This window comes from Lathamus discolor, chromosome 2, assembly GCF_037157495.1.
Source record: "Lathamus discolor isolate bLatDis1 chromosome 2, bLatDis1.hap1, whole genome shotgun sequence".
In the NCBI taxonomy this organism is placed as follows: Eukaryota; Metazoa; Chordata; class Aves; order Psittaciformes; family Psittacidae; genus Lathamus; species Lathamus discolor.
The window spans coordinates 111,441,368-111,461,542 of record NC_088885.1 but is presented as its reverse complement, the minus strand read 5'-3'; the positions used below and the strand labels follow the sequence as shown (position 1 = coordinate 111,461,542).

The following is a 20,175-nucleotide window of genomic DNA, read 5'->3' as shown; positions in this document are numbered from 1 at the left end:
CTGAAAAGAGAGAGAAACCAGTTTAAAATTCAAAAAAAGGCTATTTATTCCTTTTAAAACTGTTTTCAGGAAACTATGGTTTAGGATGCTCCAGGAGGTCCTAAAGGGTTGTTCATTCATCTTGCTACAATTCACAGTTGAGTTTTTTAAAATTCATTTTCCGTACTTTGAACTTAGCCTCAAATATCTCTTTCAAATATCAAGCTTATTTCAGCAGAAAATGCTTGCCTGTGGTCTGAGTGCTACAAGAGTTGCTATTCTAGAGGATTCTTCCTACAGTCCAAAACCTCCAATTCTCACAAGATAGCCTGCAAACAATGTAATATATTACAGCAATATACCAGAAACAGAACAAGAGGGCAACGCTTTAGGTTATATTCTTAACTATTAGGGTTCAATTACATCAAAAAGCTACCACACTAATTTACAGTATCCTCCCATTAGCAAAGTAGTTAAGCATGTACTTAGGTTTACCCTTATTCAGCACAAGACATAAAACCTAACGTCATTATTAAATACTATCTCAGAACACTTTGGAAGGTAATGAACTGTAAGACTCATCTTTAAGGCTAATTTTAGACACATGTTCCAGGTCACACGACCTGAAAGCGAGTGTAAGGCTGCACGGGCCCTCCTTTCCATATTCTCTCTGCATCCAGCCCTCCCATAATTCGAAGCACCAGAACTTTCTTAAACACACTGTTAAACACAACAAATCACACATGCTGACAAGTAACAATTGCCCCTAAAAATCTATTGTTGCTATTCAGAAACCTGTAGATAGCAGCTGAGGTTTTAACTTTAGTTTTGAGCTTTTGCTACTCTGCAAAATTCAGATCAGCAGTAGAGACAAAAAGCATAGTCTAGAAACAGGAATACATGGAGGGGAAACTCCCTCTTCAGAACCCATGTGCTTGCAAGGATCTCAGTCCTCAGAACCAAAGAATCTTGGACTTTACAAAAGGCTAAAAGGAAAAAAGCTTAAAAGGAATTCAGAACTTGTTTTTCAAGGAAATACTTGCCTGCAGCTGACTGCAGTTTACCATTTTTCCTAACCTTTTCTTCTACAAGTGACACCGAGGAAACCAGGTAATAGTTACAACAGTCTTTCCCCAACTTCTTACACTTTCTAGATGGACTTTGGCCCAAATTTTCTTTCCTATCTTGTGTCTGCAAGTAGCTATTCACTGCATAAAACTTTCTCCTGGAAGAAAATCTGTGACAGAACTCTTTTCAGAGCAACCTGGAAATCCTTGGCTACTTGGAAATTCAATGCCTCTGTAGATGTTAAAAAAAGGAAAATAAAATAAATTAAAAATATAAATGAAAAAAGCCAACCACCAGCCCTTGTCATTGCAGCAGGGCTTTTAAAAGAACCCTGCTACCTTTGACCACTATTCCACAGATGCCTGAGGGTACAACCCAGCCCTGGAAGGTATCCAATAGGAATTAATTTTGAAATACAGAGACAACATGATCTTTGCATGGCTGCATGAGTTATTTTAGGACTTCTCAAAGTTAATCCAACACTAAAATATGGATACTCTACACGGTCATTCACTTAAACATTCTCTGACACAGGCATGTTGGTCCAATACATATACTAGTCTTTCTACATGCCTATCTTCCTGCTCATCTGCTACCTTAGTACTATATTCTTAGGTACCATGTTGGTTTCAGAATGGCACAAGAGCTCACCAAATGTAGCTGCCAAATAACTTGCAGGATGCAAGTGACACTAACTCTAGGAAACCTTTCTTTTGGTAGCAAGCACTTCCAGGTATAGGGCCATATCACATATTTCACTGTAATGGGATCATACCCATCAGCTCTTAGAGATGGAAAAACCTTACAGCAAAATATGATGAAACAGAACTGCAGATATAGGTTTGCATAGGGAAGACAGTTCTCTGCAGGCCTGCATAAGAGACAGCTTTTAATATGATTATCACTCTACAAATTCAAAATGATCATACAAAGGGGCAAGACCAGACTGATGGATTCACTCATTCACTTGCATCATCTACAGCAGTGAGCACTCTCTCTGAGCCTTAACAGCCCACGCTAGCAACCCAAACACTGAGTCACACAGGTCCCTTATGGACAGAGCACACAAGCCAGAACAGGTAAGCTGCGGCAGACTCCAGCCTCCTGTGCCAATAACACAGCTTTGTTGAGTTGGGAGTATAAACTTTTGCAACTGCGCAAGAGAAAAAACAAATAGCATTACTTTCACTGGTAAGGTACTTCTGTTACTGCTTACTGCTCTACCAAGCTAAGAACAGGGAGTTACACTCTCAGAAGACTGAAAAGTAGTTAAACTTGTGAAAAGATGTTTCACTTAGCTGCAATTCGCAAAAGCTGTAAGAATAATTACTCAGACAGCAAGAGGCATCAAAAATGCTACTTGAAGGTCTCATTACAGGACCACAAGACTCGGACAAGTTACAGAGGATTCTCCCTTATTCAACAAGGAGGGATGCTGGAATTGGCAACCGTGTAAAGGAAACCATAATGAACATGTACAAAAATTCAGCATTCCTGAAATGTCCTTCACATTGCTGGCTGACCTTCTGTGCAAGCTGCAAGGTTTCTGAACTGGTGAAAATTAATCATACAAGCATTCAATGGCTACATGTCATTAAATCATTTTTTAGATGTTCATGAGCTACCCATGTCTTAACAGCTACTAGCAGTTCAAGTCAAGTACCATTAACCATACAGCTTACTGCAAGTAAGATACTTACCCTAACAATTTGTGTATGCTGTCGTTCAACAGCAAGGTGAAGAGCAGTTTGCTGGTTAACATTCTGGATATCCAGGTTAGCATTGCCCTGAAAGATACTCAAAGCGTTAGAGCATTATCATCGCAGCAACTCATCTACAGGCAAGGCAGTCCATTAGAGCACTGAATACAGCCCTGAATATGATTCCTAATTTGGAGATTTTGAGAGCAGAAATGATTAAATACTTTCAGTTATTCACTGTACAGATGTTGATCTGTTGAATCAAACTGTTGATCTGGTATCAAATTCTTCAGTCCCTCTGCACCACCAGGCCACTGTAATGGTCTCAAAAGCAAGCTTGACCTTTACAGCTGACCATGTGTCCTTCCCTGCCCCATTGCTTCTGCATTGCGATTGCAGCAAACTATTTTCACATCAGATGGTTAACTGAAGTGCGACATTTAAATCCTCTTGAGAAAAGTCTTACCTGATGCACCAGAAGTTCAGCCACTTCTACATGATTATTGAGAGCTGCCAGATGCAAAGCAGTGTAACCATCATCTTTCTTCTCATCAACAATCCATGGTCGTGGTAACTTGGACAACAACACACGCATTGCACTGAAAAAAAAAAACATGCAGAGATGGACTAAATGCATCCATAATTTATTTGCTGAATGAGAACAGGACAACAATAAATCCATATTAATTCACAGAACTACAAAGCAGTAGTAGCTAAAACTTTAGTATTTTTTCAAGAAGAGAACATGGGTGAAAAGCTATACTGACAGTTCCAAAGCATAGTAATTTCATGTTCAGTTCCTTCTACTTAAAGCATACAAACTGTCGTGGTTTAAGCCCAGGACACAAACAAACCATACAACACAGACAGTGTATGAATCAGACTTTTCTTTCCCCAGAAGAATGTTATCTAACAGTAAATATTACCTTAAAAAAAATTCACAAAAATTCTGCAACATAGATGACAGAATTGTTCTCCCTCAAAATCCTCTATTTAATGGAGAAGTTCCACTACATTAGATTTCTTTAAAATCATCATTTTATAAACTGCTGCCATAGGCTTTAACAGTTAAGATATTCAATTTCTGAGATAAAAGTGGACTAAGACCTCTTAGACAGAAATAAAATAAATGCTGACTCTGTAAAGCAAGTATTAGTGGAATACTTTCATAACAGATAGTGGCTGACTATAATATACCATGGTAGTGTTTAGTACTCCACCACACTTCTGTACATACTTACCAAGATGCCTACCAAAGGAAGGGGATTTATTATCTTAAAACTCAAATTCAAGGGTTGCTAAAAGCAACTTCATTATTAGAGTATTAAAACAGACCAAAATCCATGAGGTCCAAAGACTGCAGTGTTAAGGGTATTAATAACACAGCACGAGATAAACAAATGGCTCAATCTTGTGTTCTCTTAGAAACACACTTTTCTTAAGTACACGTCTTTTGGAATGGGTAAGTAACAAAACTTAATTCCCTTATTGTCTTATCTTTATAAACAGCACATGCAGCTCCTTTACGACAGTTCCTCAGAGACACACAGAAAACCAGAAACTGCTACAATCTTGTGCCAGGAAACCTCTTCTGCCATTTATCTTTCCCTATTGAAGCAACATGTTATTTAGAGAAACAGAGCTTCTTCACGAAATTCAAAAATCCATCTAATCCTAGCTAATGCAAGTGGAACCACTCAGTCACAGAATGCATTGCAAGGCAGACACTATTATTGAATTAAACAGTTCTTCATTAGCGACCTGATATTGAAAACACGGGATCTCAATAAGCCTCAGAAATGCCATCCTTAAATAAGCCTCTCAGCTCTTTCTTACAACTATTCTCAAAAGATTGCAGTAAGATGTAGTACCATCACTATCAAGTAATAACTGAGCTCCTAACTCATTCCAATAATTGTTACCTTGAACATCCACACTTCGTAAGTGCTGTTCACTTCTAAATGATCTTTTAGAGTAAGCCAACAAGTTTCCTATAAAACAAAAAACTGTGGTTTTGGGGATAACTCACTCCAATCAGCCTCCCGAAAAAGAGAAGCCAGAGTCCATGAGGGAGATCAGTCCCTGAAGTACCAGTAAGAAAATGCGCTCCTTCCCACGCACTGCTTAGATGCTATCCTAACAGACCCTGACCTCTTTGTTCTCCTGCTACTACACTCAGAAAGCAATGTAAATCCTCAGTTTTACACTTAATACACCATCCTGACAACTGCAGTATAACTGTTGCTCTTCTTCCCAGATTCAGAGTGTCTGAAGAAACCACAACTAAGCAACTGCATCTTCAGGCCACAGGATCACACAGACCCACAGGAGACCCATGACCAACGGAGCATTCACAGCTAGGCTGCTCTGGAGGTTTATCTCTGAGAGAGGAACAGGAGTTCCTGAGCCAGGAACTGCTGTCTGTGGCTTCTCTCAGTCCTTTTAGACTCCATCTAATCAGTTTTCCCGAGGTAAGCAAGCAAGAAACAATTCTCAACCTCTTAGGATTTTGTGTTTTCCTGGCAGGATTAAGCTTCTCATTTCTTCACAGTCCAAATCACTTGTAACACAGCAAAACAAAACAACACTTAACAGATTGTATATTGCTCATTGTGTGACATTGCTCAGCTTCTATTCATAACACCTTCTACAGCTCTGTCACATGCTAGGAAAAAAGACTAAAATATTTGGTGGGGGGAGCTGTGGATGACCACAACACTAATTTTTTGAGAGATTCGTTTATGCAGGAGTTTCCAAAATTAAGGATACAATTTAGTAAAACACAAAGTTACTAAAGCTTTATGAAATGTAGCAAAACAAACAAATATTAGTTCCATTGATAAGAATAATATTTTGTAATCAAATGATGTATTTTCAAACTCCGGATATAGGTACATATCAGGTTTACATCAGACATGTTTCTAGCTGCCTTAGAGAGGGAGCAAGTCTGGAACACTGTGGTTCACAACATATCTGGACCGTACCTGGACAAACCACCATCAGCTCTTCAGAAAGCTGGCTGATAAAGAGGAGCACACACTACCAGCAGCACAAGCAGGTCTCCTTGCTACAGTGGCTTCACACAGGGTATCATGTAATGAAAGCTCTTCACCTGCCAAGCTCAGTGTTTCTAAAGACTCCATGAAGCTCTATAATAGCTACTGTTGATCATCTAAAAAGCACAACAAAAATCACCTGAAAATTCATGACTGGCATATGCAATATGACCACTGTGAGCATCCACTAAAATGTGGAGCTACAATAACCTACAAAAAAAGCCAGGCACAAGAAATGTTTTTTACAACTGCAACATAACTTGAGGAATGCTATGGGAAGGCACCAACACTCAAATCTCTAATTATAGCCAGCTTGTTTCCAAAGTAGCTCTAGTCACTAAACAAGGAACTGTCCTAACCAACTCAGATGATATTTTATATTCTTTTCTTCAGCAAGGAAATAAGGAAACCGCCAACATCACAGATAAATAAAGTAAAATCTAAAGTACATTCACACACTTTAACAGATGCATCAAGAAGCAAATATACTTCAGAAACATAATTACTGCCATTTCTTCAACACCTCTCATCTTTGAAAGAGAAGCAGGGAATCAATTGACTTAGTATTTTGTATGTTATGAAAAAAAATCATTAATCCTAATATTTGCAAGAGCTCTAGCCTTACTAGATCCTCTTTCACATATTTTCCTGCTTAGTTTGGTGTTAAATACCAGGAAAGTTTTCATCTGAAGTTCAACGGTCAAATATTTGGGTACATCTTGCTTTCACATAAATGAGATGCCTGCTACATTTTTGGATGCTTTTAGAATGCATTGGTCCTACTGAAAAAAAAAACCAACCCCAAAGGACAAACAAAAGAAACAAACAGCTTCTGTGTGTAATAGATTTTTACCTTCTCCCAGTGAAGCATCAGACGGCCAGTAACTACCCCTCAGTTGCTTCTGCCTATCCAAGTAGAGACTACATAGCTGTCTCTTCCAGACTGCACTAATTTACTGGAGAACAGGCTGAAGGAGAGTTCCACAGACATAACAGCTTAAAATTCTGCAAGATATTAATACGTTACAAATGACAAATACTTCTATGATGCTCAGTGCTGCATCTTCCTCCTCATCAGCTGAGAGGTAGTTTCTTTCAATGCACAAAATCCTGTTCCCTCACACTGCAGCCTTCCTTCGTACAGCTATTCTATTTTGCAGGATTTTCTAGAGCTGCTGCCAAAATTTTGACAGCTAAGTGGCTACCATTCAGAATAGTGCTCACTGGAACAGGAACACATTGTATCGTAAGGAGTGATATTAGTGAATTAATGTTGCATGCCAATTACATGGTAATTCCTGATTCACTTTTCCACACAAAGCATTAAAGCCGCCACGTTGTACCGCTCTGTTTTCAGGACCGCAACACCGATGCGGTCATGAAAACTTGGTTTCATCTTGTATACATCAAACCAGACCACAGACTTTCACTGTAACTGTACTGAAAAGATCAAGAAATCAGGAGGTCTAACGGTAGCCCTGCTGAGGAACACTCTTCAGACTATCATCTCCAATGTATCAAGAATTACAGATTACATAGCTGAGCAGATTGAAAGATTATTGATAAATTAACATCACCACTATGCTAATTTAAAGGTTATTAAGATTGAAAGATTATTGATAAATTAACATCACCACTATGCTAATTTAAAGGTTATTACTAAAGCACTACTAATGAAAAAAAAAATATTAAAATTGTAACAGGCAGGCTTTGGCGCTTGTTGGTCTGCAGTATTTTCAGGTTAGCAGGAAGCTGGTAAGACTTTGGGCCTTTTTGAGTTGGATGATCTTTTGCAAGTTCTGACATTTTCTAGATGTGACAACAAGAAAAACTCCAGTGCAACTTCTGAGGAAATTGCTTGTAAGGTTTTGAAACAGGTGAGGAAGCTAGTTCTTCTTTCACAGGAGCTAAATACCTGCTCAGTGAAAAGGGTAACAAGAAAGCACTGTGGGTATAGGGTACTGAGATCAAGATATCCATTGCATTCCCAGACCCAGCTGTTGGTGGTACCACTGACTTATGAAGTCCACCATAACTTACATAATTCATCCCCATAAAATGACAGTTCAGGCTCTAGTAGTTATAAATTATTTGGCAGAAGGAACACCCACTTATACTATTTTCCATTTGATTTGGGATGTAGAACAACAACAAATGCTGCTGCTGCATGCACCTTTAATTTGACCTTGCCACACAAAGATTATTTTTTCTTTGAAATAAAAAAAAAAATAAAAATCAGGTTTTCAGAGAGTGTGGAACCACAGCTTAACATATATAAATAATATATTTAAATTATAAATTGTAGCAGAATGAGAATTCAACAGCATGAATTTTATGTTTGCAACATAAAATGCATCACAAATCTGAACAATGACTATTGCAACATAAAATGCATCACAAATCTGAACAATGACTAATCCATTTTTAGCCACGCAGAGCAGTTGTTTCAACACCAGTTAACATTAGACATACCAAATGTTATGACCAAAAGTTTTAATATGGTATATTATTCATTATCAACCTACATACAGAGTCTCTTTACTCATGCAGTATTTTACTCACAGGATTTTTACAGACTCTCATCAGCATTATTGTATGCGGCATTCTCAGGTAATGTAGTTACTAGAAAAATCTTAGAAATACTTGCAAGCAAGATGAAACTAGCACCTTGGTGTATAAAAAAAGATTCAATACTGAGCATACGCTGCTCCATCCTTCTCTGCTACTAATTGCAGTTTGACTACAGAGTTACTTAAATGCAGAAGGCTGAGGGTTTGTGGAATGATGGTGGGGTGGTTCTGTTTCTATGGCCTTTTGGTTGGTTTTGGGGGTTTTGCTGGTTTTTTGTTTAGACTTTTGTGTGGTTGGTTTGTTTTTCAGGGGGGTGGTGGTGGTGGTGGTGTTGGCTTGGTTTTGGGGGGGGGTCAGGTTTCTTTCTTTAAGAACAGATACTTAAGCATAAAAAAAAAAAAATAAAAATAGAGGATCTACTTCACGATTGGCATAAGCACATTTAACTTCAATTGATCCCAAAAGACATAGTCCCACTTTTCCCTGCACTCCAATTCCTGCATTACCTTGTCCCTGCACTCCAGTTCCTGCATTATGTTGTCTCTACAGATACATCACTGTCTACTGAGTGAAGCAACCTGCCAGATTCTTGATCTGGCAAGTTTGCTTTCAGACAGATCAATGAGATAATCCAATTTACCCTGAGACTTCCTGATTGCTAGAAGCGATAGTTATATGGAAATGATGGAGCTAGAGTTGCAGGGAGGGCAGAGTGCCCCTTCCAGACACAAAGTCTTAGATCAGCATAAACTTATCAGGAATCATATCTCCAGGGACTGTAATGATTCAATGCACTTCCTACTACAAGTTTCTCTACTCCCCTGACTCCCTGCTCCTTCTCCTCTCTCAGGTCAGCTTTCCACTGTCTCAGTGGGACATGGTATCTAAATATAAGATATTTAACAGCACTCCTGGCTTGAAGTATTCCCCATTCTGCACTAACCCCACCACCACATGCTTATTCCCACCCTGGCTCAGCTAAATCTGTTCACCTGTTTCCTGTTACATCCTCAAGCAGTTGAAGGAACAGATCAGATTCAGTGACAGCCTCCATTGCAAAGTTTTCTGTTAAGGCTACATAGCCTGACATGTATTTTACAGCACCACAGAATCAAGACTACTATCACCTCTGCTCAACCAACCACCCTCCTTCCTATCCTCTCCCCTCTTCCCCAAAAGAAAAGTGATCCCAACGCAGCATCTAAAGTGTCACCCCTTAGTGCTGGATTATTTTCACAGCAGCCCCAGAGAATAGTACTCTGAGCCTCCTCACTGTGAAGCCAGAGAAATATTTGTACCAACATAGTGCAAGAAGTAACACAGGAGCAGGACAGTGCTATTTTCAGCAACGATATGATCTGAAGTGCACGTCAGCACACAACTTCAAGCCAAATCAGTTCCCTGATCTGGATCACTCCACATTTGCTGTGCAGTACAGGGAGTTAACACTGGAAGAATGAAGAAGGAAGTATATCCCTCAGGAACAAGTAACAAAGAATAGATTAATACCGTAGGCTAGTATTACCAAGCACACTGTATCTTGAAATTAGACTTTAATATTTTATATGTGACGGATGGCTCAGAACAAGTTTAAGTAGGCAGGCTATACATTTCCTTTTGACTCTCAGATTTTCAAGTATCTCTTGGCATTTCAAAAGTCAATTTCAACATACATGAAGCTAAAGAAATAATGAGGCATATACATTTACATGGAATTCACAGAAATATATTCTGTATTAGCCTAGATCTTACACAACAATTTTGCCTTCTATGTATGATTATGAAATTGAAGAAAGTAAAAAAACCATGACTTCTACCAGAAAGCTATACTGCAACACAAGTCAGGGGTAATCAGCTACCACACACAGGACAAAGTCAACACAAAAAGAGGAAGGAAGGAAAGTATAAATCCAAGACAGTGGTACGTCCAGGACTCCACTGTCTACCCTACAATACTGAAGTAAAACAGTATATTTAGGGTATTAGTAACTACTAACTACATCAATATTTATTGAGATGACATGATTAGACTGAGATACTTTAATCTGTTTCATTCCTCTTGCTCCTGAGCAATATAAAGAATTTTGTCTGGAAAAATACAGGGAAAGTCTTGAAGTATTTGGGTTCCTGGCTATTGTATTTCTGTGGCTCAATTTCGGTATTCTTTTCAGAAGGAAACACTGTACATACTCCCTCTGAATATGAACATCCTTCTTTTCATATTTCAAATGTGTTGTTATAGGCCAATTCTGTACACATAAAAGTCAGATGAATGGACCAAGCTGTTCATTTGATTTTTATTCTTTTCTTCTAAAATATCCAACTTTTTTCAAAGAGCAGTAGCACCTAATTTGGATAAGGGGTAACGTGTTAAAACTTAAACAGGAGAAGTTTAGATTGGATATAAGGAGGAAATTCTTTCCTGTTAGGGTGGTGAGGCACTGGAATGGGTTGCCCAGGGAGGTTGTGAGTGCTCCATCCCTGGCAGTGTTCAAGGCCAGGTTGGATGAAGCCTTGTGTGGGATGGTTTAGTGTGAGGTGTCCCTGCCCATGGCAGGGGGGTTCGAACTAGATGATCTTGAGGTCCTTTCCAACCCTAACTATTCTATGATTCTATGATTCTAATTTACAGGTGTATTTCATTTTTAACAAGTATCTTCATGGCTAAGCATTATAAACAAAACACTGCAATTATTAAACATAATAATATGGAATTATACAGATTTACTAATTAAAGGTTTTCCAAATGATTTCTAACTTCATTTCAATATGTAAATGTGGGGCCACAGATCAGCATAATTTTCTTATTTATAAAACAACAAAGCAGCACCAAATTCTTATTTATAAAGTAACAGTATTTTAAAGTTGAAAACTTAAAACTAGATGTAGAACAAGGCCACTTAGACCTCAGGCTGATTGGCACGTTGTTTCTCACAGCATTTTTCACTGATCAAGAAACCAGGTTACACAACCTGCCGTGGCAGCGCAGGATATTTATTGTTCCCTATCTGCGTGAAGTCCTTGCCTTGCTACTAGCAGGGCTGCCTTCCTTTTTTTTTTTCCTCCTCTCTCTTTCTCTCTCTCTCCTCTCCCCCCTCAACATTTCTAAGTATAGTGACAACCTCACCAGGGTTTACTAGTAGCAGCGCAAGCTCAGTGAAAACCTGGGAAATCTAACTGGAAACACGAGAGAGCGCTTTATTTGGCAGTGCTAAAAAAACCTGGGGACAAATGGCTAAGCGGCGGTGGAAGTGCAGGCTGCACAATCAATAGGCAGAGAGCAGGATAGAGGCTCCCTTTGCTGCCGGATCGACAATCGACAGCTGAGAGACTATTTTTTGCAATGGTTGACTAAATATGGTCAGGGAAGAGAGAGGCACAAGAGAGCCTGTTTGCCTGGGAGTGCATGTTTCAAATGCTTAGCTGCCTATAAAGCCGTAACAGTTTTGCTCGTGCCCTCTAAGTGGGAAATACGGTTAGTGCCTTCTGTAGTGTGCGTGCAGGAGCCCTGACCTCGCTAGCAGACTTGACCTCTGAAGATGGAAAGTAGCTTCAACACAGACCTGCCTACAGTTAAGCCTGGAAACATAACCTCAAGCAAGAAACGATGCAGTGCAATATCTAAGGAACTAGAAGAAACCAATATTTGCCGGGGGAGGGGGGAGACGATCGCTTTTTTCCGTGTGCCTTTTTTTTTTTTTTCTTTTTTGGAAGCAACTCCAACTTTTGGGGGCTTGGTTTTGGTTTTTTTTGTTGTTGTTGGGTTTTCATTTTTCTTTTTGCCTGTGATTATTTTCATCTGGCAGTGGGCTAAGTTCACCTTCCTTTGGCTTCCTAGCATCTACCCTTGGAGTCTTAACTCTCAGTCCAGCAGACATAAGGTATAATTTCTATACAACACCATCCATATTTCAGCATTCCAAGAAAGGCAGCAGGTGCCAATTAGGCACCCGTCTTCATGCCTCTGTTGTGTTTTTTTTTTCTTTGAAGTTTTATCTATTCAAGGTGGTGAGGTATTGTATGCACCGACATTCACCCCCCCTTGCTTCCCCCTCCCATGTAATGAAGAGCTGATTCAGCGAATAGAATGAGAGAGCACTCAGGATGAGATGGCTGCTGCTGATGTGTCTCTAGGTCATTACCTCTCTTCCAACTGCAAATGCTGCATGATACTAAGCTTACAGGTAATAGAACATCAGGAGACCTGCATTATTCTGCACGTTTAAAGGATGCCTATGACTTTCTGCATGTATATCTTATTTACTAGAATGTCTTTTTTATTGTTGTATTAATCCCTCTACTCTGGGAACAGCTTAATTTTGAGTGTGTTAAAGTATCAAGCATTTGTAGTGTAAAGAGCAGGTTGAAAGGAAACAACATTAGTCCAAATTTCATAGCAAAAAACCCAACTTGCTTGGTAGGCAGAATTCTTTTAAAGGAAGATAAACTCAAAAATTGCATTGCCATGAAGTGGTTGTTCATTTCAGGGAAATACAGTCTTATCTTCCTATGCAAAACTAAAAAAAATGACCAACTTTAAAAAGAAAATCTGATACACAATGTGGTACTGCAGTGCTGAGCTCTCAAGTAGGTCTAAGCAAAATTTTCAAAGTGCTTTATCTCAGATGTACATGAAAACAACCTACTTAAAAACTAGAATGTGACTGCTGTGATTCTAATGCTGCATTGCTGTTTCTCCTTGTAGTACTGTGCTAGCTACTGCTACACTCTGATTTGCTCTTTATCAGCTGCACTAGGTTTTTGTCATGAGCTGCAGAAATTCTTACTTCCTCTGCTCTCAGCTTTCCTGACAATTACATATACTAATTGTTAAGCTTATTTCAAATTTACCTTCTAATGCTGGAAAGACAAAGCTTACTTTTTACTGTAACCCAAATCAACTTCAGAAATACAAATTAAGGAACCACAAGCTGCATCTGACAGCCCTTAGAAGTCAAACCCATACTGCACATCAAATAATTTAACTACCATTCCAAACTAAGACACACAGAATCTTCTGAAACAGGGTTAAGCTTGGGGTTTGTTTCTTTGAGGGTCTGTGGTGGGGTTTTGTGGGTTTTTTTTAGTTACTGTAACTATTTCAAGTGTGGACAAAATTTTGGCTGAAGCAGGTGAGTGCCAATTTAAAAAAATGAGAAAAGCTGCTTGCAGAAGTACTGAATAGGTATTAGCTTTCTATGTGACCTTCGGCCTAAAAACCCAAATCCTGTCACAGCAGTTAGAGGTTGTTTTCTTAATTCAATGTCATCATCTTTACGATAAGCAGGATCACTGGTGGCATGTGCTTTTTTCTATTTTAAATCACTCTGTGCTACAGCAGAAATAAGTATAAACCTGAGAAGAGTTTGCAGAATACTGGATAGGATGCAAAAAGCATGGAAATGGGACTGGAGAGGGTAGGAAAATAAAGTTTATAACTGACATATTAGACAAGTCTGTACTTCCCTTCAGGACACTAGAAGCAAACCGTACACCAGCATGGAAATCTGCTAGAAGACCTGGGAGGAAGCTCAAGTTTTCACAGTGGAATACAACTATGAATCCCAGGAAAACATGTTGCAGAGCTACCAGCAATTCAGCTCTCCACTCAGACTTGGTCACTCAGAATGAACAGCAAGAGGCTGCAAAAATCTGGAAAAGCACTTCTCATGTCCCTGCCATCCCTGAACAATGAACTAAAACTGGCTTTAAGCCGCTGTGCAGGTAAATTGCATTGTAAAGTTTAGTCAGAATACTAAGTTTATTTTCTAACAAAAGTTAGTCATAATATTGTTCTACCAAAGAATTGCCAGGCTGGGTTTTACCTAATGACAGCCAACAGAAAGCAGCAAAATACTTCTCAGGTTCATCTGACAGGTAGTCGAGCAACTCTGTGTGTACCTGCTCAGAGTACATACTTCTTTATGTACCCATATGAACATACAATGCTATGGAATGTAAAGAAGTATGTATTTTTGGCAGGCACGGAACGACCAGTAAGAGGAAACTAAACAGCTGTTGGAAGAAACAGGTTTCCCTCTTGTTTGAATGACATTCATGTGACAAATTAGCATGCTAAGGGTCAGCTGGTATTGCCAAAATAACTCATACTTGTTAGTAACAAATCACAAAACATCAAATTAAGTGACTATAAAAGTGGGTAGGAAGAATTGTTAACAGCTGATAAGCAGAACATTAGTTGTAAATAAAGAATTCAAAAACGAGGCTGGAAATTAACCCTTGAAATGCACTGATTAAGACTGCAGCATAGTTGCAGAATTTATCATTACTAGTACTCCTCATTTAATAGATGCTAAACTAATCTTAAAAGCCTGATTATCAAAATATATCTCATTAAACCACAAGCCATTGTTCTATTAATCACAGCCAGTTTTGCGTACTTAAGATGGTAGTAGTTAAATTTACATATATTATAGAATATTTAATTTACGGGTTGCAACTAAGGCAAGTAGAAACAGCTAAGAAATTAAGACTGTGATTTAAAGAAAAGGATAGCCAAAATAACTGAGTAGGGTAACTTCTGCCATTTAATATGAGACTTAAGTCAGGATTTTCTCCAAATCAGCACTTACTATGCTCACTGAGCTCTTCACTACAAAGTGCAGTGTCAGGTTTATGCACAGAAAGTGACAATACAGAGATTTCTAGGCCGCAGTTGCTAGTCAGCAAATTAAAGCTATTGGCAGATTCCTAAATGAAAACACAAATGACAACTACAACCTAAAAGGTAAGTTACATTACAAACTCTCTTCAAATAAGCTGAATATATTTTCAATCCAAATTTAAGAAACTTGGCCATGAAAATATGACTTTGTAGCATCCAGAATATTTTAAGAACTAAATGAGAAATAGTCTTGCAATAGTTTTAAGTTCTAGAAGTGGTAGTAATTAAAATATACCAGCATGTATCATCCCTAAATAAAGACACTTAGTATCAAATTTAGGAATAAGGAAAAATAAGAGGAAAGAACCCCTGGCTCATCAATCCAACTATTCTTATTCATGACAGCAGCCTTCTAAAAGCAGTTATTAAATAGGATATGCCTGGGATAAGTAGGCACATTTGGCCCAGATTAAAAGACTCTAACCATACCCCTGTGCTTACTAAAATATCTGAGAGGAAAAAAAAAACACAACAGGAAAAATAAAAAAAGGCAAGGCATGATTTTTAAATATTTTCAGAAAACTAATACTATACACACCCTGCTATTTTTATTAGCTGAAACTACAGAATAACATATATACAAGAATAAACATTATCTTATCCAAACCGTTTTAAGTAAAATAGTATTTGTTTTAAGGCTATTTCTCTTATGAGCAGACATTTGGGCATGAGGAGTACAGTGTCTTAACATCTAAATTAAAACCTGGTTGATAGTGGAAAACAAATCAAATTGTAGGTAGTAGCTTTTCTAAATGGAGCAATGCTACTGAACTTGATCACACTCACAGAAGCAACTTTGCATTAGCAACAGCTTTACAGAGGGGTTGATTGCTATGTGCTTATTCCTCTTCCTGAAGGGCTGCTGTCCTCATGACTAACTGATCTGGCTTCCACTATATAGTACAACCAACCTTTTAACAGTTTAAAATTATTTTGAAAGGGTTTTGGTAACAATTCATTATGTTGTGTTCTTTCTTGTCTTCTTTGTATAACATTGCAATGCTATTCCGAAACAGAATGACAGTTCAGTGTGATACAAAAGTTAAAATTATATGTTGACATTGCTTCCTGCTAGTTCATGTTAGCATATCTCTAAGAATACATATCCAGTCACTCTAAAATGTCACATCCATCACTTAGATCAGCTGTTCAATTTTAACCGAGCACACGTTGAACTTTGGGCATCTGCTGACACAGTTGTAACTCAAACATTTCAACTGTGTGACTGACAGGGATAACAGATGCTGACATTATCAAATGCTACACGGCTTTTTTTTTCCATGGCCGTTTTTTGTCCCGATATGGCCAGTACATGAAACTGTATTGCCATCCAAAAGCGCACTTGAGCAGCTGTATCTGTAAAACAGTTCCTGTATAAGTGGTAAAAATAGAAACCAATTTTAAAGCCATCTTAATGCTTAAGTCCAAGTGACACACCTGCTATGTTTCTATTAGGACATGGTGTTGGGAATATATTTACATATATCTTCTCACCAACATCAGACTATGCAACAAACAGATGTAGACTATACTTGACATACTAGTGAATGGCTTGAACTAAGGTTGCCCCCTACTTCCCACTGCAAGTCAAAGCTCAAAAAGAATTCAGCATACAACAAAAAAAGCTATGTGAGCATGCACAAATGTATTAAGGACCTTAATTTAGAAGAAATCGGATGCAACCCCAGATAATTCATTAAAAGACTTATCTTTCTGGCATTAAACATGCTTACATATGAAATCAGGGTTAAAAAAAAAATAAATCTATCCTGCTATTTTAGATAATCATTCCTACAGTGTTAATACTAAGCAGAGCTACAGAATTGAAAACATTGAATATTTATACTTGTGCTAACCAACTACAACATGAAAACAGCTCCTAAAGGGAACCTGGCAGCAAATGAATGTGGAGGGGAGGACGGGGGAACCAAAACCTTCTTCCCCAGTAAAGTTTAACATAAAGAGGGAAGGGAGCTTTATGTGAGTAGACGTTCTAATACTACAGTGTCTGGTTGCTACTCTAGAATTTCATTTTTGCAGAAAAAAAACCCCAGTTATAACTATAAATATAATCTGATTTGAGATTCCTCCACAGATCCTCAAGGAAATAATTGAGGAAGGAACAAACCTAGATACTGTACAGGCCATTCTAGTATACAGCTTTCCATTCTGCTGCCTCTAAATTAGTGAAGGAATTTGTGTTGACTAGAAACAAAGCTTGTAACACAGAAGCAAGCCACACGTTCACTGTGAATCGTTCATGTACTTAAAAATGCGTTACTGCATTATAATGTTCCTGCACTCCAATGCTTTGCTAAAGCTGGTAAAATGGAACCAAATCACCTCTTCAATGGATTTGGTCCCCTTCAACCAGCTGTAGCTATGCATTGATCACTACAAGATTTCTCGTATTTTAAAATCAGACACTAAGTCTGCTCAGTGATTATGCAGTCCTTTCTGCAGCCGAGTTCAGTTATTCTAGGAAGCTTGAAGATGGGAGGTAACAAGGAGTGCAGCACATACTGTATTCCAAAATTTCAAGGTTGTATTTGTAAATAAAAAGCTACTGGTGGTTTAATATTCTGTCTGTATTCAGTGAGAACTGATTCTTACAACATCTATAAAGAAGACAGGTCAACAGTGAAATAAACACATTTTTCAATGATTTATTGTCTCTTGCATTTTTCCTCACATCTGTTGCCCTTTGTAGCAGACCTAACAAAACCACTGATCAAAAGGAACAGTACTGATAACATAAGGCAGGTCCTACCCTTCTTCCCTGCCCTCTCCCCTCCTCCGCCTCCCTCTTTTAATTGTACAAGGGAGGAAACTCCACAGGGTAGGAACTGTATCTGCCATCTTGTACATGGTGGGCATATTATTTACCATTTAAAGATAATAAATGTGTCACTGACCTCAACAGCTACAGGCTAATCTGACATCTAATTATAGGTCTGCTCATGGAGATTATATTCTTTCTCTAAACCAATCTGAACAAAAGTATTCTTTGAAAGCATTTTCTGACTTAATACTTTAATAAGAGGTTTTAAGAACATGCTTTTTTTGCACTTAGCTTGAACTAAGCTTCAACCTACACTTACTGTCAGAACTGCACACATGAAAGCAAAAATCACTTTTACTGGTTTACGAACTTGTACAACTCTTCAATTACCTCACAACTTGTCTCTTTGCGGACCTCCATGACAACACAGCACATAAACCCGAGACACTCATTAACACTAAGCAGAGGTGAGAAACACCACCTCTCAAATAAATCCTTAGTTAAAAATTCCACTGCCAACCACTTCAAGCCATCTGCGAATTCAAAAGCAAGGAGACATCTACTAAATAAGACAACCATGAGGAAAAATTACAATTCTATTTTAAACCACAATCTCCTACTTCCTAGTTTATGAACGTAAAGATGACGCATTTCTCGGTATTGGACAGCAATACATGAAAACTGCACCTTATCCTGAGATTTTAATTTTTTGATTTAAAGTACAGCAGAACTTATTGCTCTGAAGAATCAGTCGTACACATGTGCAAAGTCAGGTCAGCTCTAAAAGCAGCCTCTATTTAAGATGCTAGCTGCAGTGTGAATAAAGCTCTCTTCACGAGATACAATGCAAATCTAAAACTAACTGGGGCAACGGATATAAAATACGCCTACACTTCACAGTCATGTCTTCAGCTCAAAACTCTGAAGTCACAGGTATGCAAAGAGATCAAACGTAACCAAGTGTTGATGCCATGGCAAAAATAACCAATCTGTACAGTACTTTCAAATTTTACTCTCTTTTTTTTCCTGTCTGAAAAATCTCATTAATACTGAAGAGGCAAAGTCTGCCAAGCTTTGAGGTTCACAGTACTTTGAAAGAAATCCAAAATAAATGCACTGTTAGTATGGCTAACTCAAAAAATAATGAACAAAACCCCATGTATTAAATAAAATTTTAAGTTCCCCACACTTCATTTAAAATTTATTTTTAGTTCTACCTTCCAAGCACAAGTTTAAACCTACCTATAGCATAAATTGAAATACATCCATCCTACATTTCAACATCACACCTTAACATGAAAACCAGAAGTTCTGTTTCTGTGCCAAGCGACAAGCAAGGCATGAAGAAAAGCAAATTATTAAACGGAGAAATATTCCAGTAACGATAGGATGCTTTCCAAAACACACTATACCTTGACTTCTGGAAAACACTGCCAAAATGTCATGGAAGATTAAGTGCAGAGAAAAATCTAAGCTATTGGACATAAATTGCTATCTTTCTTATAATATTTATCTAGTATTCACATGTTTAAAATAGAATGTATTTATTTTAATATGAAAAAATGAAAAACTTTCAAATGTTTTTCTCAGCACAGTTTGTGAGAGTTTTTTTCTTGGAGATCTACCTTCCTACTGATAGTCAAGGTCAGAACTCAAGCAAGCAGCAGAATAGGCTTTGCACCAAAAATGAAATGAGTTCCAAATACCTATTTGGTACTAACAAAAAGAAATTCTATGGAAATCCAGTACACTTTGTGGTATCTAAACATTTAACACGTGCATTTATTTTATTATCATTAACAAGGAAGATGGATGCAGACTTCATCAATACTTGCATGCATAGTAAGTATTTTAATTGTCTAAGTAGTTATAAAGACATGCATATACGCTAAGCTTATATAACGTAAAATTTTAGCTTTTATAAAATGTATTATAAAATAACATCTATGAAATAATATATTTATACATTTGACCTTAAGGGGAACTCAGTGCACTGTATTCCACACAAGGCATCACAGCCTGAAGCCACAAAAACTCCAGCTGAGGTGGAAGAGGAAGTCTTAGATTAACTAAGGTTTCGAGCAGAACATATTATGTACTGCTCATGACCCATACCAGCTACAAGCTAAAGTTGAAGGGTTATTTTTAACAGTGTTTTAAATAGCTTGTGCTTAGTGCATTTAACAGATTAAGTAATATCCATTGTTCTATACAAGATTAGAAAAAACAAAGTGGCAAATATTATACCTTTGGTTTCATTCAGAAATATGCCAGTGGCAGAACTACAGAATTAACAATGAAATGAATTATAATAATGATCTGGGTGGGAAGGGA

At 38.0% G+C, this 20,175-nt stretch overlaps 1 protein-coding gene across 4 annotated transcripts in view; it reads right to left on the bottom strand.

Moving 5' to 3' along the window:
• Nucleotides 1-20,175, bottom strand: part of MIB1 (MIB E3 ubiquitin protein ligase 1) — a 71,203-nt gene that overhangs the window by 14,770 nt on the left and 36,258 nt on the right. For all 4 annotated transcript variants that reach the window (XR_010610158.1, XM_065668107.1, XM_065668109.1 and 1 more), the window contains exons 13-14: nucleotides 3,214-3,346; nucleotides 2,748-2,834 (exon numbers count right to left, since the gene is read on the bottom strand). Coding sequence is in view for 3 of the 4 variants with exons in the window: in XM_065668107.1 (XP_065524179.1) it covers nucleotides 2,748-2,834; nucleotides 3,214-3,346 (220 nt within the window). In the remaining variant the exon portion in view is untranslated. The remainder of the gene's footprint in view (nucleotides 1-2,747; nucleotides 2,835-3,213; nucleotides 3,347-20,175) is intronic.